The following is a 23,915-nucleotide window of genomic DNA, read 5'->3' on the forward strand; positions in this document are numbered from 1 at the left end:
TTTATTAAACATCAATCCTATCCGGACATGCTTTCTACCCAAAATGATTTATTTCAAGAAATTAATCATATTTGCATGGTATCTAATTCATAGCTTTCAAAAGAACTATTTTCTATGAATTTAAAGCAAAATGTAAAGGTTTAGAGTCGTTCCTCCTTCGTGTACACATATTTTTGTACCTACTAGCAGACAGAGGTTATGTATGGCTCTACCTAGGGTGATTATTCTATGGTTCACTATATGTATGGTTTCGGCTCTAATAGGAAAAGGTACTTGAATTGTCATTGTTGTCAGTGACCATTGGGCTGCCAAGCCCTCAATCTTCACCTATTATAGGCTTAAACGGATCGAGTTCAATTCGAGGGGATTCACTTCTTTATACCCATACGAGGAATAAATCCCTACGAAGGTATAAGGCATGTGTACCCCAGAGGTTATTTTCTAAGGCTTATACGAAGAATAAATTCTTACGAGAACAAAGCGTTCACCCTTACTTAATTGGGACGAAGCTCGAGTATAGAGCTTATGTCATGCAAATGCACATGAGGTGTGTGAGGAGGAACACACAAACCTTCGACCAAACAACAACAACAACAACAAAAATAAAATGAGAATGGTGAAGCTGAAAACATGAATTTGAACAGTAGCACAGCTATATACATAAAGAATGTATAGTAATGCAAAATTTCAATAAAAGAATCATAAGCTAACTATAGACACGAACTCATAATTTGTACCACTATGACAATGTACATGCGACTTACACCCCGACTCTCTAAAGTGTCCCCATCAGAATCACCAAGATATCGTAATGTCTTTTTTGACAAAAAAGTAAGTTTTCGATGAAAACCCTAAATTACGACTTATTTGAAAAAATTGAATTTTGTGTTTATTTTGATTAAATTGATTTGGAGTCGTCATCGACCATTAGGTTAGGTAGGTCGAATACCTAAAAATATCTTTTAAACAATTCAAAAAAAATCATTTAAAAGACAAAAATTGGTATGCACTTACTAAAAATTCATTTTTTAAGGATTTGAGAGTCGATTATGTGTGGGAAAGGATTCACACCCCCACAACGCCCAAATATGGTACCTAATCGCTTATACATTGTCGTAAATTGTAGATATCGTGAATTTGTATCAATATTTAAAGTACGATCCTTTTATTGAACATAAAATAATATTTTTCGAATTAACTATCAGATAAAATTCTTTAACTTGAAAAAGAAATATTGAGATTCACAATCCTCCATTGAGAAAGCTATTTAATCTATTTCTTATCTGTAAAAGAATGTTCTCTCCTCGAAAAATATTAAATTGAATAAGAAATTAATATCATAACTTACATGAAATAATTCGTTACATTTTTTTCTAAAAGAAATAAATTATCAATACTTAAATTAAAATTTAAAATAGAATAAAAATAAAATAGAAATTTTACTATCATTTTAATAAATAAAAATGTTCAATTTATTTTAAGTTCATCCGATGTTTGAATGTCATATCGGATCACACTACTTCGATCGCGTAGTGCTTTCCACGTTCATTCTACAACAAATATTCTTGAAAATATTCGAATGAAACAATTAGAACAAATCAGTATCACTTATGTAAAATATATAGAGACATACTGACAAATAGGTATTTTGCACGTTAAAATGACATAAATAAATTTAGTAATATATTTGAATATATAAAGGTTAAATAATATTATAGCACGTGATATTTATATATCATGTGTTATAATATAATGTACATAATTAATAATAATACATACATACATACATGGTAAAATGCACAAAATGAAATTATGTAATAATCAAAAGAAAATGATAAGGACAAAAATAAAGCTAAACGATAAAGGACAAAATCACAAACAAGACAGAGTAATACAACTTAAACATGTAGTGAACCCAAGAAATCTCATTCAGAAACTAAATCAGTGACCAAACTGAACTCAAATCAAAATCTAAGATAAATATTTATTTTCTAAAATTGTACATACAAGGATCAAAATAACATGAATCATAAATCATAAGATAAACCAAATACATATTACAGGGCAGAAAATGATTAAAATGTAAATACTGAGAAATTCAAGGCTCGAATCAAAAGGAAATAATTTAAGTTAGTGACCAAAACATAACTCTTATAAAAAAGGAACCTTCCTCACGTAATTAACTCATGCGCTAAACATAGAGAGCCCTAGCACCCAAAATGGAACCATTTTACGTGCCAAATATATGGCCAAACCCAAAGCAAAAAGCGACAACCTCAAATGCCATATTCCCCTTTCTAAACTAAAAAAAAACATAAGGCTCTCTCCAATAGCCCATTCTCTCCCCGTCGCCGAGGAAGGCGATACCTACGAACCTCTCCGGCCACCGTAAATCGGTGGCTCCAGTGAGGGAAATGAAACTAAAACCACTCACCTCGAAACCTTGAGGCCCTAAAACAACTCCTTTTGACCCTTTTGCACCACAAACTCGAAGAATAGAGGGATTTGCCTCCGAAGAGGTGGTCGTTTCTACTCCGGTGACAGCGTGACAGTGACAAGCGAAAAAAAAGATGAGCATTTTTTGTTCAAAAATCGTCTCTTTCGAAATCCCTTCATTTTTTTCTTTCTTCTTTTTTGTTCGAATTTTTCGTTCGAATCCATTTTAATTCGGTTCAAAAATCTCCCTTGTTTTGCTTGTTGCCTGTTGATTTATGGTGACCTTTGGTTGATAATGTGTGTTATTTTCGTAGGGGAACGATTTCTCTATATTTGAGTAGATAAAATCCCCAATTTTTCGGGATTTAATTCAGTTGGTTTTTGACTGATTTGGGAGTATTTTGTCACTGTTTGGTCGAATTTGCTGACGACGGCGGCTTGGGAGTCATCGGCGGCGGCTCACGCGGCTGAGTAACCGAAGAGTGAAGCGCACGCATCACAAGCGCCGGTCAAGCGGTCAATCTTTGTTGGGCGACGGTGGCGGCTGTTGATCTGTTAGGGTTAAATTTGAATTACATCTATATGTTAGATCTAAACAGATCTGACGGTTAGAAAGTGATTGCGTAACAAGTTAGGGTGAAAGCCCTAATTCTTGACACATCTGGGCCGTTGATTTTCGCCAGGTTCGATGGTAGAGATCGCGCAGTGCTAGGCTTGGGTTGGAACCCTATCCATGTCTAAGTCACGCGGGTGGGCTTCGATTTGAGCTTCGGGTTGGACGTGTTGTTGGGCTTGAACCGAAATAGGTAGTTGCAAATGGGTCTGGGTTGGTTGTAATTGGGGCTTGACTTATAAAATTGGGCTACTGATTGATTCTTGTAATAGGGCTGTAAAATGTAATTAATAATAATAAACAATTAAACCCGGGAAAAAAAAAAACAATGTCTACAAACTGCATCGACGCCGCTCAACCTTTCGACTTCGAATCCCATCTCAAAAACCACTCTATTCGATCCACGTCCCTCAAGATTGCCATTGTCGGCTTCGGCAACTTCGGGCAGTTTCTCTCCAAAACCTTCCTCCGCCACCACCACACTATCCTCGCTCACTCCAGAACTAACTACGCTGACCTCGCAAACCAGCGTCTCCTTCTACTCCGACCCAAATAACATTTTCGAGCAACACCCTGTCGTCGTCCTTCTCTCTACTTCCATTCTTTCAACCGAAACTCTCCTTCTAAAACTACCCTTTCAAAGACTGCGCCGAAACACTCTTTTCGTCGACGTTCTTTCAGTGAAAGAGTTCCCCAGGAACCTTTTCCTGAAGTATTTACCTCTGGATTTCGATATCTTATGTACCCATCCCATGCTCGAACCCGAAAGTGGTAAAACGTCGTGGGCCGGGCTTCCTTTTGCTTACGACAAAGTGAGGATCGGGGACGAGGAGAGTCGAGTGAAGAGATGCGACAGGTTTTTGGGAATTTTCGAGAAAGAAGGATGTAGAATGGTGGAGATGAGTTGCATGGAGCATGATAACTACACGGCGGGGTCTCAGTTCGTGACTCATACAATGGGGAGACTGTTGGAGAAGTTCGGGTTAGAGTCTTCGCCTATTAACACCAAAGGGTACGAAACATTGTTGAATTTGGTGGAGAATACTAAAGGGGATAGCTTTGACTTGTATTATGGATTGTTTATGAATAACCAGAATGCTTTGGAGCAGTTGGAAAGGTTGAATATGGCATTCGAGTCTATTAAAAAGGATTTGTTTGGGAGGCTCCATCAGGTTTACAGGAAGCAATTGTTTGGGGATAACGTCGAGGTGGAGAAAAAGATGAGGTTTCCTCAGAAGTTGTTAGGCAATGGAAGTTTAATTGAATCTCTGTTGGATAATGTTAGACAAGATGGATCTTGAAGTAAAAAAAAATGTTTAAAAACAGAGCTGTTCTGTTCCCTATGGTACGAGTATCTATCGCTATTTGTCAAGATGTTAGCTTTGTGTTCTTTTCAATAATTTTAAATAAACTTAGCCTAGTTGTTGCTGCCTGCTTCAACCCGGTGAATTCACTTGTTTATTGTTTTGCAACCTGTCCAAGTGAATGTTTCAGGATTGGCAAGTTGCATTGGTAAATGCATAGTGGTCCCAATGAGGGAGGGCATTTGGGATATTGTTCCCTAATTATGAGAGTAGTGGGGCTTCAAATCTTTGGGGTAAGATTGAACCTCCTTTGGCTAACGTAAATGGAAGGCTGGATGGATCAAACAGAGTTATTTTCTTTTTTATTATATGAGAATTTAGCTACTTTTTACAGACAACCTGACACTTCCTCATACTGATATTCCTAGAAAACAGAAAAAAAGAAAATCATGCGTATTTGACAAACGGACACTTCTGCTATAGATATATTAACGGAAGACTTACGTTTTAACATTTGAATGCACATTTATTAACACTGCAACTATACAAGCAAAAACTTGCAGGTAGAATGAAAGCTTATGCTCAAGCATTTATATAAATAATAATAAGTGATATATAAGTGGCTTACTTCTGGCAATTTGATATGTAGATGTTCAGAAAGTTCATCAATAGATGTATTATCATCAACATCAAAAGTCCCATCTGCTCGCGTTACAAAATACCTGGTTTTCTTCCGGATCTCTTCTTGCGATAGCAGGAAAATTCATAGAAACATGAAAATGAAGTTCAAATAAATACTGCTTGATCTTCATTCCTCTGCATAGAGGACATTCGATGCTTACTTGAACATTATGCAAGTTTACATGTTTATCAGATCAATTTTCTTTTCAGTGTTGATATCAATGCCAGTTGACAGAATAAGTAATGCGTAGGCAACAACACTGAGTTCAGAGAAACTGTGTTTCTGCAGCTACAGAACTATAAAAAAAACGTTTAACTTCGTTTGTTGTTTCGTTCTAATGATTTAGTAGTATTTGATTGGAAGATTGATGATCAAAGCTTAAAGTCAAAAGATAAAATCTTTTGGTGCTTCAGCAACTCATCGAAACCAAAACTATCTTTGTTCCACTTGGAGTTTGAGCTCCAAATAGGAACAGTATATCAGAGGGGTGGCGGACAGAGGTTTTAAAATCAAAATTGAAAGCTTCATAAAATAAAGCAGGAGAAATGAGAGAAAACGTGATAGAAAAGTGTGTAATTTGGCAGAAGAGTGGAGAATTGCTGGCCCAAAGGCCTAAGGAGTAGAAATTGAAGAATAAAACAATCCTACATGGTTACGAAACATAAAAGAGCATCCCGACCGACTTCCATAAATAAAAAAGCTAATTTAAAATGTAGAATCACGGAGCCGTGTGGTGAGCACAAAACGAATTATTCTTTCGCCTTTTACTAAAGAATATCGTGTGCTCTCCACTCAAAGCGGCATACACCTATTTTTGGAAGGGTGTTCCTCAGTCGATTGCCCACATCCCAATCCTAGTTCCAAAGATTGTGTGAGACTTTAATATATTTTTGGGTAGATCTGTTGTATAAGAAACCTCAACCATTTCAGTGTTGGTGGTACTTGATTCCTTCGATTCAACAGCTCTCACTGATAGTTAAAAGAGTCGTTGGAAGATAGTGCTAATGTGTCATCCCCTCCCTATAATCAAACTATTTACATCTTCGGGGTTGATTTGGTAAGCACTTCATGACCCATATGGTCCATGGACTGATATTACTATTTATCCCAGCATGGCACGGGCCATATAATCAGCAATTTGGATTTCTGAGAAGAGAGGTGCAAGTGCTGAAATGTGGTTTAACTGTTTAAGAAACCTGTACTAATGGTTATTATTATATAATGATGCTAAAGCTTTTCTTAATGGCTAGCTTGGAATCAATGTTGGAAAAAAAAGGTATTCCTGTTTGTATTACTTCTACCATAATTTTCTGACATAGGTTGGATTTCACTTGTTGCTTTGTTTTTCTTCATATAATCTTATTTCGTGCAGGTTTTTAGAGCTCTGACCTAACAATGAAGGTCGGAGTACCTGTTGGTTATGCCAATAATTGTTATGGAGCTAATGACACTTACATCCCAGTTTTTTTCCCTTCTTTTCATTGCTTTGTCGAAACAAGTCCTTGTCGTCTGTAAAATGGTTCCGTATATCTTGGAAACTTAGCTGTTGAAGATTTCAAGCTTCCCTGCGTTGAACTGCTCCTTCACAAGGTGCAACTATTTGTGATAGCATTTTTATTCTTAGAACGTAAGTGGGAAACTGTATAGTTGAACAGTATATGAAGAAGATTGATGGTTTTTACCTGTACTTTATCTGATAAATCACTAAGTTTGTTTTGACCTCATTCTTACATAAATCACCCGAAATGCAGTCTAGACAGTGGGCCCTTCCCTTTCTGACTAGACTGACTCGGGGCCCCCACTTTGATTCCCGCCCCGTTAGCATCTCCGATCCGAGATAAGGGATTACTTCGTTAAGTCTTTTCCGTCCGGAGTCGGCCGCTAATGGACCTACTTACCTTGCTTGTGGACCAGCTGTGGAGCTAACCCTTGTTCTATTGGTTTGGTGGTTGCTACCAAGACGATTTCTTTTAAAAGTTTAAACGCAGGAATTTTATGTATGGTTAGCCGAAGCGGAAGTAGGGATGAATGCAGAATTTTATATCAAGGTGGTGTATTTATAAAATTTTAAAGGAGAGTAAACTTATAAAATCTTAGGGAAAAGCGGAGTATATTTACCCAATTATTTAAGTTCTTATCTAGTTTTTTATGTTTTTTAAAGAAAAAGATATAAACCTGATTTAACAGATTTGTAATCATGCAATATGTGAATCCGAATATCAAATAAGTGAATTCAGATTTAGATAGTTCCGACCAAAAAACTTCCTGTTGAATGAAACTGATGCGGTTGCAATGAAGGGAAAGTGTTGGAAGAGAGTGACATTCTCCATGAAAGTGCCTAGCAACTTCTCGATAACTTATGTCCAACTCTTTCTCGAAACTCCAACAGCAGAAACCGATCATTTCGTATGCAAACTTAAAAGGAGTTCGTTTAAACTAAGCTTGTGAGTTGTGACTGCAGGGCCCCAAACTCTCTTAGAAGCAAAGCGAGAAAGGGGCAAGCATTCCTTTGCAAATGGTGTCACTGTCGCTGGGCATATCTTTCTCAGGTAAGGAACCATCGTTTTAACTGCCGCCATTTCCAGTAGTTCGACTGCAAGAACCAGTCTATCCCCAAACTTTTTTTTCTCTAACCTATATGTTTTTGGTTTTCAGGATTGCTCCATTTTATGCTTGATCATTTCGCGGAAAGTGTTGTTTTGGTCCTTTCGCAATTGATAGCTTCCGATGTGTTTGAAACTCGGAGTCTCGATTCTCTGAAGCTTCTCAGAGAAGTTCCACCTATGAAGATGATAGAACTTGCTTCATCTGAGATGAAATTAGATTCAGAATTCAAGAATTTCAAGGCAGTGTGCAGTAGAAGTGAACATGCAAGAAAGATTGATGTCTCAGCAGATTCTATCAAGAAACAAGAACACTTATTTTTCAGTTTTCAGAACGAAGGGGCTTCTTCGAATTCAAAACAGGCACTGGATCAATCTGGATTGATAGTAAGTAATCCAAGAAAAAGGGTTTGCAGCAATTTTTGTGAAGGTGAGCCGGCTTTGCAAGCTAGTGAAGCTGAAGACCTGAATACAAGATTGCAGAGACTTGAGGAAGAAAGTGAAGTTATGAAGCAAGCATTCTTAGAGATTGTGGTGGAAAGGAAAAGACTAATTAATGAAATCTGTCAGCTGTTTGAAACACTGCACTACACCATCCTCAATAAGGATAAAGATGGCTATGGAACTTTGGTCACCAAACCTTCTAGGGTATTCCAGTTTGAGCCCTAGATGTTAAGGAATAAAATTTCATAGCATTGAACCCGACACATAACCGAGCTGGTTCATGCAACCATCATGAAGAAGTACTATCCTATAAAGTCAAATCCCAGCATTTACAACCCCCAAGGTCCTTTTTCCATTGTACCAAAAAAGAATTTCTTATTTTCACAATGAGTAATAAAGCAGCATAAGGCATATAAATTCAGATTAAATATTTTTTTTATAGGAATTGAAAGCCTCGTTAAAAATTCTTTCTTGATTAAAGGAGTTTATAGAGAAACTCCTTAATCAGCGGAATGAGGAAAATAGTGTCTTAAGATTTCATTAATCGTAAGAAAATACAAGATACATCCAGAAAGCCACCCCCAACATAAACATAACACCAAAAACAATCGAAAACAACCCTAAACAACAACACTATCTCAACCTAATTCAACTTTGCTACAACAACAGCCTGTAAAAAGACTGACCAGACTTAAAGCCTGAACTTGGCCCGAAAGCACCACAAAACAAGACAACTATAATAGAAGCCAAATATCAACTGACTCAATCCATAGAAGCCAAAGTCTAACACAAAAGCCATGAGCTTCCACATGATAAGAGTGTAGAGAAGTAAGCTTCGAAAACACTATCCGTCTTTTGCCACTTAATGCTCGTCTTGTCGTCGGGGACCATCCGAACCTCCAACTCCCAAATCAATGATCATATGCGAGTCACCTTCCAAAACTTCCACTGCTGTAATTTTTCGAAATCAGAACCACTACTGAGCCTTTAGACTCTCTACCCAAATCTCTCCCGATCTGTAAGGATTCTGTCGCTTCCTTCTTTTGACACTGTCCCAATGCTGGAAAGTCAAAATCATAAAGGAATCTGCCTTCAAGATCAAACAGTTCTTCCTCGCGTTGCATCTTCTTCTAAATAAACTTGCTTTGGCAGTAACTAGTCTTCCTTTGGGGAGCTGAAAATTTCTTTTTAAATGTTTGGAGAGAGCTAAATTTATTGAAATTCCCCTCCTTTGCTCTCTGGTTTTGCCTAGAATTGTACAAGAATAAATCGTCCCTCAATTTTCGTGCACCACCTTTGATGTGCAAATCTATTAAATAATCCTTCATTCCCTTATTATCACGTGCATTCTTACAACAATTTCTGTTATCAACTTCTGCCTCTCTCTCCGCATGATCCAACACTATCTCGTGTTCCAGCACTTCCTTGATTCTCGTTTGAACATTCTCCTGACCAGCAACAATATTCCTCAGATCCATAAATATGGATTTGCATAATCACTTACTGTCTTTTAATGGCACAGTAGCACTACCTTTCTTTCACCTAAACCTGGAAACATCAGTGATGCTGATGAACGTGGTGTCAAACAGGAATAAGATCAGGGAACAGCCAACAGTCTATTGTCTATCTCTATTGGAAAATCCAGGTTTTGGATATCTTGAGGCCAAAGCATTAACAATTCTCGATCAGAGATACACATCCATACAAATAGACATAAATTTACATTGTAATTAGAAACGTTTATTAAGTTACATCCTGAAGGTCTTCCAAAGTTTGAATGCTAGCTTGAGAAACTGTCGGAAGTAACAATGACTTGAACTTAAGATTTCCCCCACAATTTCACCTCATTTTTATCACTTGCGCTAAAGCCCATTTTAAATTTCGATTCACAGATCATTATTCAGCATATTGGAGAACAAGCAAAATACAAATCTTTAAAAAGGACAAAACAAACTGCAGCGAAGTTTCCCAAAACAAACAAGATGATACATGATTCTATTTTTCCTCATTGTTGAACTTTGCATTAATTCGTGTCAAAGAAACAAAAGTTGCATTAAGGCACAACAACCCAAGATGTAAAGGAGCCTCCTCTATATTTGATACAAACCAAAACAAATTCAGAGTACTTACAAGCATAACTCAAATTTCTCCTCTGTAATCACCAGAACCAAAATAATCCCTTCTAGAATTTGCAATAGCCATGCTTTTCTGATGCTCTAACTTGGGGCAATCCCGGATACGATGCCCCAATCCACCACAAAAAGCACACCCCTTTACACCACTTGCACTGGTGATTGCATCTACATCTTCCATTGGATCACTTAGCTCAGCTAAGACAGGAGGAATCCTCTTTTTGGCTTCTTGCAGTAGGTGTTTCAAATCAAGCAGGGTTGTCTCACTTTGATTTTTGTTTATAAATGTGGTTGCAATTCCTGTTTTACCACATCTTCCTGTTCGTCCTATTCTGTGGACATAGTTTTCAATTTCCGCAGGCATATCATAATTGATCACATGTTGAATATCAGGAAAATCCAAACCCTTTGATGCAACATCAGTTGCAACTAAGACATCTTTCTTGCCGGCTTTAAAGGATGAAATGGCGTACTCTCTCTCTTCTTGGTCCTTGCCTCCATGAATTGCCACAGCTTAAACTCCTTTCAGTAGGAGATATTCATGAATGTCATCCACATCAGCCTTATTCTCACAAAATATTAAAACAGGTGGAGGCGTCTTCTGTAGGCATTCAAGGAAGTAGACGATCTTCGCCTCTTGCTTCACATAACCTCCTGAATCACATCAAGATTTGCAGCTCCTGCTCTGCCAACATTAACAGTAACTGGCTTGACTAAAGCACTTCTGGCAAAGTTTTGAATTTTGGTAGGCATGGTAGAAGAGAACAAAAGGGTTTGCCTCTGAGCTTTAAAATGGTCGAACACTTCTCAGATGTCAACTTCAAAGCCTAAATTCACTAGCCTATCTGCTTCATCCAATGTCAAATACCTACAGAACATAAGCAATTGCTTTGAGTATCATTACTTATCTAGAAGGAAAAAAGTTCAATTCAAAACTGCATATATGTAATTATGTTTTGAGGTAAGACAGCTTGCTGTAACAGATTCAAACATTTGTTATCTTTGAAATCAAGTATAGAAAACTCACAAGCACCTAGAATTACGAAATAGCCTAAGTACATAGAGAAAACTGAACAAGATTAATAACAAAGAAAACCAAAAGACAGAACAGTCTTTTCCCAAAAAAATGCAACTTTAAGAAATTAACAAATCTGGGAACAGTATCGGCACCATCCAACACCTTTGAAAATAAAGGCAAGAAAATTTGACCAGTTCAAGGAACGCTACTTATTTTCATCAGAAACAAATACCCAAATAGCACTACATATTGGCAAAAATAAAGAAATGTAGTTAAACAAGTGAAAACAAACTAACTGGCAAAACAAAAGTAGCATGGCCCCCACCAAACCTCTATAAATTTTAGCATCCAACTCCTGATATCCGCCTATGCCATATACTATCAGCTTAAGCTACCATAACCAACTAAATTCAAACACATGTTATATTTGATGATAATAAGACAAAATGTAGCATATTAGCTGATTGAAAATGGTGTTACTAAAAGCAATGCATTAAGAGTCACACCTGCAATTGTCTAAATTCATCTTCTTTTTGGCAAGCATATCCTTCAATCTCCCAGGAGTAGCAACAACAATATGAACCCCTTTCTTCACAACATCCAACTGAGACCTCATGTATACACCACCAATACAAAGCAATGGCCTGAGTTCTGGATACCCATTTTCCCGCATAGGTACCAAAAATTGCTCCACCACTTCATATGTCTGCTAGCAAGCTCCCAAGAAGGACGGACAATCAACCCAAAAGGGCCTTCTCCTGGAAGAATTGGCATCATCATCTCCTCCTGTAATGCAATCATTACCAATGGAAGCACAAATACAAGTGTTTTCCTTGATCCTGTAAAGGCAATCCCAATCATATCTCTTCCAGACAAATGACAGGCAGGCCTTGGACTTGAATTGGAGTTGGCTGCACAATTTCCTTTGCCTTTAACTTCTTTAATATTGAATCCGGAAACTTCATATCCTTAAAATTCTTAATAGGAGGAATCTCCTCCCCGTCAACAATAATATGCCATTGCTTTCGAATGAAATCACTATCTTTTCGAGACATCCTTCGAATATGCAAAGGTGGTTTCCAACCAGTCATCAAGGGTTCTGTATAAGTAATACCTTTAGCCAACTAGCGAACTGACATAATTGTTTTCCTGTCGGATAAATGTTTAATCATCTCTCTCTTGTTGTACAATTTGTTCCATTTGACTGACCTCAGGTTGCTCCGTTTTATGTTTAGTTGTTTTTATAAGTAAACTAGGTTTCACTTCAGCAACACGGGATTTTTCAGCTTCATCTTCCAGTGCAGAAACCTTGCCCTTTCTTTGTAGGATTTTCTGAGCTTCCATAGCTCGGCGTTTTGCAACCTGAATTACTCAACGTAATCATCATCTTCCTCCATTTCTAATTTTCTGTATCACCCAAGAAACCCCTAAATTATGATTTAAAAAACCAATTCCCGAACTAATAAAGCATAAAACCCTAAATCTTTCTGTGCATTAAAATACAGGCGATAAGCAGGAGAAAGGAAGGAAGAAAGAAAATCAAAACTAGCGTTGGGCATGATCACCTTTGTACCTTGTAGGTAGAGCAGGCGGAAACGGCGCGTGGGTGTCGCAAAATCGCGGTGTTGAATTGAGAAAGAGAAGGGAAAGTTCAATGAAGGGTATAGGATTAGTGTGTAGTCCAATTGGGCTGGCCGGGTTTCAACTTACAACTCACTTCTCAAATCTCAGAGCCCGTCTATTTTAGATGGATTCACAACTGTTATAATCTAATCATTTCTGATATACGCCATTTTAATACCACATATTTAAAAACTGAAAAATAATGCAAAATACATGATAATTTATGTATTTCTATAAAACTTTTGCCTCCGGGGGCAAACAATTTCTTGCAATGAATTATCATGAAGCGTTTGATATTTTTATATAAATCTTATTTATTGTATTTTTTCGTTTTTATTCGTTTACTAAAATAAAACACTTCAATTATAATTTGCTCTTTTAATATAAAACATGTACTATAAATATAAAGTGAATTTATATAATACGATTTTCCTTTTTTACAATAATAGGTTTATTTATACAATTTGATACTTGTTTTAATTAAACTGAACCATCATCATTCCTTTTTCAGCAAAATGTTATCAGAATCTAACTTGTGAGTCTGAAAATGGTGCACGTCGAAAACAAACTATATTTCCGACAAAGTTTAGCTTAGTTAGTTCATGCAACCACCTCCAAGAGGTAGCATCCGATAAGTTTGAATCTTGCCATCTGCAACCCAAAGGACCCAGAAAAGTAAACGGACGATGATTAGGTCAATCAGATAAACTTGATGATAACAAACGGAGAAAGCCGGTTTTTGAAACATGTAAATGCGTACATACAAAGAACACTGTGACGGAAAAGAAAAACAAAACAAAAGGCTAGAACAACTGTATGAAAGGCTTGAAGAATTTTTACCCTTCAAAAAGGACAACACTTAAATCTATTAAATACTCTACTATGCCATTTACCTTAGATTGTATCTAACAAAGTAAGTTAAATCTACAACTTTGCATGTTGTTCTCAAATCATAATTCTTGATTGCCGAGCTGCAAATTTCAGAAGTAGAAAATATATGAATGAGTACATCGGAAGAATGCAGCAAGAAAACAACCGGAATATCAAATCGTAAATCAAGGTTCAACGATAGATTGATATGTTATAGAGAGAAATTTAGAACTCAAAAATATTTTTCGTAATGGAATCATGGTATAAATTCAACAGGATGTCTAACTAGCATATTATCGGTGGGCACTGCTGCCTTTTGGTTCAGAAACCAGGAAAACCAAATGGGTTTATCCAGCTGCTTCTCTCCAACTAGCACCATCAAATGTTACAATGACCAGAATTCAGTTCTAATTCAAAAGGTGAATGACCCGAGTGCTGGATCAAGTAGTTTGTTAAGTCTCTTTTATCAGGAGCGTTCTCAACGAATTAGACACACGGAAAAGCATACCTAAATTTAGGATGGACATGCAAGCCAAGCATTTAAAAGAAACTTGTGCTCTGTCAGCCATTTCATCATTGCTGGGTTTGTTCTGATCCTGGAGCTCCGACTGAAGGTGTTGCTGCCATACTGCTGGACGACCCGTTTTCAGCTGGCGGAGGCACACCCCATTTGTTTTCAGATTCAAGGGGCTCAAAGACATGAACCCCACCATCTGAGAGTCCCAATGCAAATTCATTTGGTTCAGACGGATGTGCAGCAATTACAAGTGGGTGAACATTGGAACTGTGACAGAGGAAAAGAAGATGTTTGAATACGAATGGTCATCACAGAAGGGGATGTAGAACATGAATTACATTGTCAGTGACACAAGGAAAAGACGTCAAAACAAGAGAAAGGAGCATGCAGTTAGAATATATATGCATACTCCTAAAACATTAAAAGTTTTTTTTGTAGTTTAAAACTACAATGCACTAATTCTGTTGCATCAAAGTGTGCATGTGTACCCAAAATGTGAGCTTCAAGAAAAGTAATAATAAGCAATTATCTATCTAATTTTTTTTTGATAGAAGTTGGAGGTCTCATTAAAAACTCCCTTTGTATTCTTCCACATACTTAGGAGTATGTTGAAGAACATTGGAAGGGAGAAAAGAGTACCTAATATTTTATTAAATAGTAAACAAGTACAATTGGTAACATCGATCCCTCATACGGGAATATATGCCATTACAAACCAAAAACCTAGAAATCTTACATCTTCAAACAAAACGACCTAAGACAAACCCTATCTCTAAAAAACACCTCAAGATATAAGATAACATAGCCAAATAAAAACCAACAATTACAACCCCAAACTAGAAAACACCTCTGAATATTGTTGTCGAAACATCACAATCCAATAGGAGGAATAAGATCAAATGAAATATCGCAATCTTCAGGGACCCAAGAATTAGGTTTGAAGGAAGGATCAACATCATGCACCAAGACATTGAATGAACTATCACCGACCTTCAACTCCAACAACTCATCAATTCTCCCTTTATCATTTGTGAGTATTTGAATTTTAGCCCTATCAAAGGACGATGGAAACTCACAACTGTTGTCAATTGCTATTAACTTGCCCCACTTAGTTGCGATGTTTTTGAAAGTATCCCAATTCCAAGCATGAAAAGGGATACCTTCGCAAACCAACCACACGCGCCTGCACTCCACCAATAGGCTCTCTGACCAAGTTTCCACTCTGGAAAACCATTCTGCAAGCATCTCTAACTTATCATCCTTCACGCTTCTCATCGAATCAGAGTCTTTAAAAACCATGAGAATTACATTACCAGCAGCTCTCATCAGCGTGAAACCAGCTAATCCTTTTGCTTGTATTTGGTTAGCAAGATTACCAATTTTAATAAAATTCTTGCACCATCCCACAAGACAATTGCTCAACACTTGTAGTTTATCATCGTCCACTACGCCCTCAACTTTAAAGAGTTTATTCCTCGGAGTAACATCTCTCCTAGACTTACTATGAACTGTCGAGGCCTTCCTCCAGAAAGACTGTCGGGGTTTATATTTAGCCAGAGAGACTCTAACTTTGCAACCGTAAATATAATTATCATTCATCTTAGATATCGCTATCCTGGTTTCTTCAATTGTTGGATAGCGAATAAACCCAAAACGAACCCCTTTCGAGTTTTTTTTTTAGGAATGAAGGCATCAATAACTTGACCATGTGTGCCAAAATAGACCCAAGTCTCTTCCAATGGATTGTCTCTGGAAGGTTTTCGATAAAAATCGTGAAACAACCATTTATGACCCCATTTCCGATTCTTGGATGACCATCCATCGACAAATTTTGGAACCCATTTCTTCTCCTCCTCGAAACTTCAGGAAACTTTTCAAAGGAGAGGCCTTTCATGTCGCTCTCCTTGGTTCCGTCTTCAATATCAACGATAGGAAGAGCGGGAGATACCCGAACTAAAGAATTCTTTCCTGTATTTTGTCTCCCTCCAAGAGAAGAAGACAATCCGATGTCAATATTTGCAGCAGACTTTTCAACACAACCCTCAGAATTATCAGGCACATGAAAACTTGGAAACGCTACTGGAGCTGACACTGGCAAAACAGGAGGAACAGGATAATATTCTCTACCTATTCCTCTTTTAACAACCAGATTCTTCTTTGCCATCTCAATATGCAAAAAAGACTTCAACTTGATATCAAAAACCATCTCCTGAAGGGCAACCTTGGCAGCAACTGCAAATTTGACATTAGAGAAAAGAGCAAAAGCCTTAGGCTTTTCACCCTTATAGCTCACTTGCGAGACTTCATAACCAGGGAGCCATCTCAACAAATTTTGCAGCTCTCTCTCTTTGACATCTTCAGGCATACCCGAAATGAGATAGTACGAACCTTGTCTTGATGAGAATGATGAGATATTGGAGAAGATGATGCTGCGGATGGTGGAGGAGCATGGACCGATGGTCTCTGCTGGTGACAAGGATCGATTCCAACACCCTCCATATAATGAAAACCCAGTGACCTGACAAGAAATCTCGGCCGCTAGTCCGGCGAAAAAATGCTGTGACTTCAACGAAACCGTCAGAATAAAACGGGATCGTGAAATATGTGATGCCGGCGAAGAAGAGAAGGACGGAAATGATGAAGAGAGTCCGACTGTCGGATCTTAGCCGGTCAAAGGCAGAAAAACGGAGAAAGGCAGCGACGCTAGGATAGATGGGAATAGATCGCGATTGTACGACGAGCCCGGTGATATGACGGTGAACCTACGACGGCCGGAGGCGAAAGTCGGTGAAGGACGGCGTTTAGATCTGCGCCGAATGGATTATTTTCTCGTAAATCTAATCTCAAAAATGAAATCAGAGTGAGGAAACGATCTTTCTGGGTAAAAATGGCGGCGAACGGATGACGGAATGTGGCGGCGGACGGCGGAAGTCGGACTGTAGACGGCAGACGTTGTACAGTAGACGGCAAACGCGATGTATAAAGATGGCGGGCGGTGATGGTTGAGATGAGATGAAATGATGGATGAAAAAAACAATAAGCACCTGAGTTAAGTAGGGAAAATACCTGACACTAGCAGGAAGATAAGCAGAAGGATTTATTCGACAACGTAGTCTCAGATTTGCAGCAGTGAACACAGAAACAGTTGCATCCATAAAGCTGGCGTATACAAGTTGGCTATCACATGAGAATGTCGCATGAGTTATCACAACAGAAGATTGTGGTGGAACCCACTAAATCAGAGAAAAATATTGTTAGAACACAAATAATGTTGTTCCTTGAAGAGTCAAACAATGATGAAGTGGTACCTGCTTCACACATTCTAGCTTTGTCGTTTCAAATATGGCAAGCTGAGTCTCATGTACAACAAGAAAATGTGTCTGATCTTGATGGAATTGGACGCGTGTGTCAGACAGTGTTGTTGGCGTCCTCCCAGCTGGAATCTGCAGGAATCTAGCCTTCTGCTTTTCCCATCCATCAGTGTTCCATACACAAATCTGGCGAAAATGGTAACATGATCAATGAACCAAAAGCAAAGTTTTCGTTGATGATAATTACTTAAACTTCTACGAAGATTGATTAATTAGCTAAGCTTCTTATTCAAAGAAGCAGGTGAGACTTTGTTATTCTTTTGGAATACCTGAGAGTCTGCTCCTGATGAGACAAGCACATTCAATACATGAGAGAAGGCGAGGCCAGAAATTCTTTTGGAGTGGCCTTTAAGTTTACTCTTCACCTGGATGATGCAAACTGGAAATAATTAATGCTGCATCTTTAAAAAAGAGTTGCATAAATAATTCTCCACAAGATGAATCATACCTCATCCACACGGACATTATATATTTGAATTGTTGAATCGCCCATGCCTATAGCAATAATATTATTATCTTGTGGATGGAATGCAAGAAAAGTTGCTGGTGGTGGTGGCGGCATGAAAGTTGCCATTGTCTGCAAGTGTCCATTAAAAAAAAGTCATATGCTTATTCAAATCATTGACAGATGGAGAAAAATAGAAGGAAAAAAAGGTATTCCAGCATCCATGAATTACCTTAAATGTCATCATATTAAACAAGGAAATCTTTCCTCCAGATGCGGACATTACATAAGAATCATTCTTGGATAAAGCAAAACAGGGTACAGCCTCTTCGGGATTTGTATCAGCAACATCATTTGTCATAAGAATGCCACTTGACGGTTGCCACAACTGAGGTGATACACTGGCAGTTGCCTAGAAAATGAAGCAACAATATAGAATTATAGTACAAGTCACGTACTCACTTCAAAGTATTCTTTTACTAAAAAAAATGTTGGCAAAATAAGGAGTGAAACCATTTTGACAATCCTCGTACCTTGCCATTTGAATTACGTTCACTTCGCTGCCACTTCCAAAGCAAGTGAATAGCATTCGATGCCAATGCCAAGATAGCATTACCTGAATTCGTGAAGATTAACCTTGATATCTGCAATCGTCACAGAGAAAGCTGATAAGATGGGGCCCAAAAACGGAGATGAATCAAGATGGATTTCAATTTCATGTTCCAAATCGTTATAAAAATTATAAGGATAGTTTCGCAAGGGATAATTTTTATAGGGAAAACTATTGGAAATATAAACTGGTGAACAACAGTGTATGAGTTCCAAACATGGTGCATTTTGCCACCAAATTGGGCAATGGATGAATGGAAAACAAAAGTCGATGCAGCAGAAGCATAAAATATCACCAAATTGGCCAAAATACAGAAAAAGTGGGGAAAAATTACAACACAGGACAAACAAATATGGTAGAGTAGTCCTGCCAGCATGTTAGAAAATCAGTGAAGCACAAAAGTATGTGAAAATCTACATACCTTGTTCACCCTCAAGTTTTCAGGAAGCCTCAAGGATCGACACTCAGATGGTTCATTGATTTCAGTGAGCTTCCAAATCTTTGATTTATCACTCGATTCTTCTGTTTTTCTGGGTTTCACATCCCCCAAACTCCTAGAATCTCCATTCTGAAAAAGGCTTAAAAACATGAACTATGAAACCATTCATCCAAGCTCAACGACTCAAAGGAGAAACAATTATGACATGATCATAACATAAATTGGCGTTGAAGTGCTTCTGACATAAAAAAATTGATAATGAAGAAGAAAAAGGGGAGATAGGATTTATTGTAGGCTGAAGAAAACAATTACGACATGATCGTAACATTCTGTCCCACTGACCATTCCAGCAATGGCAACCGTGGAGGTACTTCTGTCTTTAAGTCCCGCACTAGTAGCGGCAGCTGCTGCTGCAGCTGAGATAGGATTTATTTTAGGCTGAAGAAAACAACACATCAACAGAGAAGATTTAGTTTAACATATTGAACTAGTATAGTAAATTTTATTCCACTAGTGAAATTAAATGAGGTAACAATACAACCTTCGGGGCTTCAGATGTTCTTGAGGCATCATAAGAAAGATTCTCCAAAGTGCGAAGCAACCGCATACCATCTGAATTCGCCAAAACCTTAATCCCATTATCTTTGGCAGAAACAGCCAAGAGAGAGCCATCCTTGTTAAAGCGAATACGAGGGCTTGCCTAGGAATTAAGAAAGAAAAAATAAGAACCCACCATCTTCAAGATGGTACAAAACTTAACTGAACATAAATGAACTTACTGGAAGAACTCCATCAGCATCAATACTGGTCAAAGGTTGATCATTGTCCATATCCCAGAATTTGATAGAGAAATCATCACCAGCAACCAATACCTATTCTTAGTGGTGTCAAATTGCACAACACCTAGAGAACGTTTGCGGAATCCTTGGTAGCTCCTCTTCACAGCCCCTTCACTTTCATTCCATTCTACAATAAATGACTCCCCTTCTTTACTGGTGCCGCAAGAAAAGAGCCTATAGTATTCAGCCACCGGAAAATGTCAATTGGAAAATGAAACAAAACTACCTTTATCCCAATAGTTCTTGACAATTAGCAGATGATCTATATGAGTTATGGTGCAAGCAAACTAACCTGGTACCATCAGCACTGTAAGCCATGGTTGTGCACCATCTGCCAGGAGCTTCATAGTCAACCCGTGATCCCATATTATCATACAGCCATGCCTTTATTTTTCCATCAACCGCTGTTGAAAAGATAAACTAAGGACAAAAAAGAGTCAAAAGAAGGCACTTAAAAGGAATGGGCATAGACACAAGCCCATAGTACAAAGGTGAAAAGTGTAAGACATTTAAGGCAAGTATCTTTACCTGAATGTTCTCTTTATAGTGAGGGCAAACAGAATAAACAGGGGCCTCATGTCCTTCAAAGGTATACTGCCTTGTACCACTGGTGGCATCCCATACCTAAAATTAAAACATGAAAATGGTGAGGTCAAGCAAGTTTTCTCCTAGAATGACAACCGACCACATAAAATGATGAACAAACCTTAATTGTCTTGTCATCACCACAAGTTATCACACAAAGTTGCTTATTTGGATGAGAAAATGCAAGATCGTTTACTCCACCATCATGAGCATCAATCTAGAATACAAATTTCAGAATATCAATTTCGATGAGGCAATGACAACTCAGCAAGAAGATTAAAAAGAATCAAAGATAACAAATATATACCTCCAGATGCTGCCGAACCTCCTCACCGCCATGATAAGAATATTTGCACAATGTGCCGTGAATAAGCAGCTCCTGTTTCACAAACAGGTATAACATGTCAATCGATGTTCCCATACTACCTATAAATATACACAAAGGTGCTAGCAGATTAAATATTGACTAATTCTAATGAATTCAATCTCACCAAATAAAGAACCATCAGGGCTCCAAATCACACGATTTACAGAGACAGCAGGATCTTTGACTAAAGCAGCCTGAATTCAAGGGGAAAATTGTGTTTAGTATGTCTAATTAGCAAGTGCATTAAACAACACCTGAAGGCACAAACCTGAAGAGACATCGAACAAGCAGTAAGATCCCAAACTTTAAAGTTCTTAGAAACAAGCCGTTCTTGAGAGCCAACTTCCCACAAAGCTATGTCTCCAACATTGGTACCAACTGATTCATTGTATGCAGAAAACTCAGAATTCCATTACCCAAGATAAAGCCACCAGCTGACCAAAAACAGAAACAGAAATGCAACTATAAATAAGAAACGGTGGAAGTGTAGCAGACCTAGAAGTACAGTCTGTCGAACAGGATGGAAATCCATGCTCATGGGAGATGAACCCTGATTCAGATTTCTCGCAACAGCCTTTGGCAGATCATCAGGTGCATTGAAAGTCTGACTGTGACCATGACCAGGAAATGTTACAGGCAGCACATTGACAGGAAGACTTACCTGCACAAAGCAAGCAAAGATCAATAAAATAATTTTAGCAAACAGAAACGCGACCGTAACCATCAGATGCTCAAGCCAACAGCCAGAATACCTCATCAGAAATCCCCATGGGCCTTGTCCTTTTGGAAACATGATCAGAGTCCCCAGATGGGTAGTCAACAGAAGGATTAGTAGGAGTCCTTGGATGCTTCAATGCAGCTATAAGTCACAATGAAACATGCCTGAAGTTAAAAGGAACTAGAGGAAGGATTGACATTATTATAAATAGAAGCCCAGGGAGGATGTGACAGCAGAAGAAATATTTTTGAAACAAAGAGGAAGAAATAATTACCTGGTATTGAAGAAGGGCCAAGACCAATAGCTCCACCAGAAACAACTGGATGAGTTACAGTTGAAGGGTTTGACATCCAACCTGCAAGGGGTGCTGGAACTGGTGCTGGCGTAGGTTGAAAAGGCTGAAGATGTAAATTGAGAACATTAAGAAAATATAGATGATGAAAGAGATCTTCTACACTAATATCTAAGCTGAATACCCACCCCATGAGCGCCTAGGGGAGGAAAGCCCCCAGCTTTTGGTAAGCCTCCAAGAAGTGGATTGCTTGCAGGAGATGGTGCTCGTGCACCATTTGGTTGTCCACATGAGTGATCCACAAAGAGAGTTTTTATATCTGGGTTTGACCTGGGGTTTTTACAAAGTTGATGCTGCCAATTCAAGCTGTAATTGCACAAGAATCAGTTGTCCCATAACTGATATGTCATGTTATATATATGAGTTCATTGCATAAATAAGTCTACATTGAAAAATTACCAACTCCAGATCTCTTCAAAGCAGCTAACAGACTGATGATAAAGATATCACAAAAGAAAATTACCTCTGATTAATGAGGGTGCGAAGCCTCGAATTTCTAAGGTTTGGGAACTGCAATTTGTCACGGAATAAAGGATTTGCTTCAATAAGCTTCTTGAGTTCAACCAACATGATTGCTCTAGCAGACTTTGTATCTCCATATTTTGACAACTGTTCGTTCTCCCTGTTATGAAAGTCATGTGTTCTTCAGTACATTCGCTGTTATTTGTTTACATAATTACATCAAACACTTGAACAATTAAACACAAGGTACAAACCTGAAATTCTCCAACGTCAAAAGCTGAGTGATTTCCTTAAAAAGTTCCTCATTAAATGTAGCAAAAACTTTCAAATCCTTTACTAATATCTCCACGGATTTGGAAAGGTCGTGCCTAAATAACATTTAAACATTCCAATTGTCACTAAATTCTTCTGACAAGGAAGTTTTTGGTTAATCGTCATAAACTTCGTTCAAACAAATCAAAATTCGAAATACAGGAAAGCTTACTTATCCAATGCCTCAAGATACTTCTGCTTTCTTATCTCAAAAAAGATTTTCATGGAATATCGATTGTCATCTACTTTGGTGAAACCAGACAAGTATTTCTCAACCTCATCCCAGTTTCCATTCTGCACCTCATCCTCAAAATACTTCATATTAAAGAAAAACCCAGATTCCTGTTCAAGCCTATAAAAATCAAAATAATAGACAAGCATTAAAGAGCTGAAATCATTTCATTTTAAATTACAAGTCAAAAGAAAATACTGAATATCATGAATCCTTAAAAGTAAGAAGACTAATAAGCTTACTTGTGGACGGTTTCTTTAAACTTTTCCTCATCGAGAAACTGTAAGATCAAGAACACAAGCTCTCTACTGAGAGACGACATCGTAGCCTCCCGTTTTAACTTCGCAACGATGAGATTAAAATCACCAAATATAAACACTAGATCTGCAAAATATTCCAAAAAAATACAAAAAGGTACCAGCTCAAAACACCTTAAAATATCATAAAATAAAAATTAAACCCAAAAGTTAGAAAATTTTCATGAAACTAGATCATTTAACCTTCTCCAACAAGAACACTCCTTTTAAGGGGGAGGGGGTGGGAGCCTGACTTTATACTCAAGATGAAAATTTTCCCAAAAATAAAAATAAAGAGAAAAATAAAAAGTTTAAAATCAAACACTGAAGGCTTTAAAGTAACAGATTCCATAAACACAAATACAGGAACAAAACCAAAGAGATTTGTTAAGAACTTACCTTGTTCTTTGAAAAGATGAGTTTTCAGACAAAAATAAATAGACAGAAGAAGCTTCCTCTTTCTTGAGGTCAAAAGAAATGAATCATTAAAGAACCCAAAGCAGTCAGAGTTTAACTATTTCTCTCTCACAAAAATAAAATTATAATCCTTTATATAAGACCCAACCTAAAGGCTTGCAGAAATGGCGATTTTTATAGGAAAGAGGAGACAGGTTAAAGAAAGTGATATATAGGTCTGCTTATCAT

At 37.8% G+C, this 23,915-nt stretch overlaps 2 protein-coding genes, 1 non-coding gene and 2 pseudogenes across 3 annotated transcripts; 3 read left to right on the plus strand and 2 right to left on the minus strand.

Moving 5' to 3' along the window:
- The first annotated feature begins 3,362 nt into the window (after positions 1–3,362).
- LOC120133375 (arogenate dehydrogenase 2, chloroplastic-like) lies at positions 3,363–4,480 on the plus strand. The gene is given in 2 exon segments (XM_039149971.1): positions 3,363–3,577; positions 3,579–4,480. Coding segments are annotated over 2 exon segments (972 nt in total). The 5' UTR covers positions 3,363–3,377; the 3' UTR covers positions 4,351–4,480.
- Positions 4,481–5,759: 1,279 nt separating this feature from the next.
- On the plus strand, positions 5,760–5,875 carry LOC120133409. The gene has a single exon (XR_005517099.1). It is a non-coding gene; the product is annotated as a U5 spliceosomal RNA (small nuclear RNA).
- Positions 5,876–7,459: 1,584 nt separating this feature from the next.
- On the plus strand, positions 7,460–8,391 carry LOC120133372. Its single transcript, XM_039149968.1, has 2 exons — positions 7,460–7,584; positions 7,691–8,391. The coding sequence occupies exons 1-2, from the start codon at positions 7,551–7,553 to the stop codon at positions 8,305–8,307; spliced, it is 651 nt and encodes a 216-aa protein (XP_039005899.1). The 5' UTR covers positions 7,460–7,550; the 3' UTR covers positions 8,308–8,391.
- A 1,689-nt stretch (positions 8,392–10,080) lies between these two features.
- On the minus strand, positions 10,081–12,629 carry LOC120133371 (annotated as a pseudogene).
- A 1,562-nt stretch (positions 12,630–14,191) lies between these two features.
- On the minus strand, positions 14,192–23,827 carry LOC120133370 (annotated as a pseudogene).
- Between the last annotated feature and the right edge of the window lie 88 nt (positions 23,828–23,915).

This window comes from Hibiscus syriacus, unplaced genomic scaffold, assembly GCF_006381635.1.
Source record: "Hibiscus syriacus cultivar Baekdansim isolate YM2019G1 unplaced genomic scaffold, ASM638163v2 tig00110579_pilon, whole genome shotgun sequence".
Classification (NCBI taxonomy): domain Eukaryota; kingdom Viridiplantae; phylum Streptophyta; class Magnoliopsida; order Malvales; family Malvaceae; genus Hibiscus; species Hibiscus syriacus.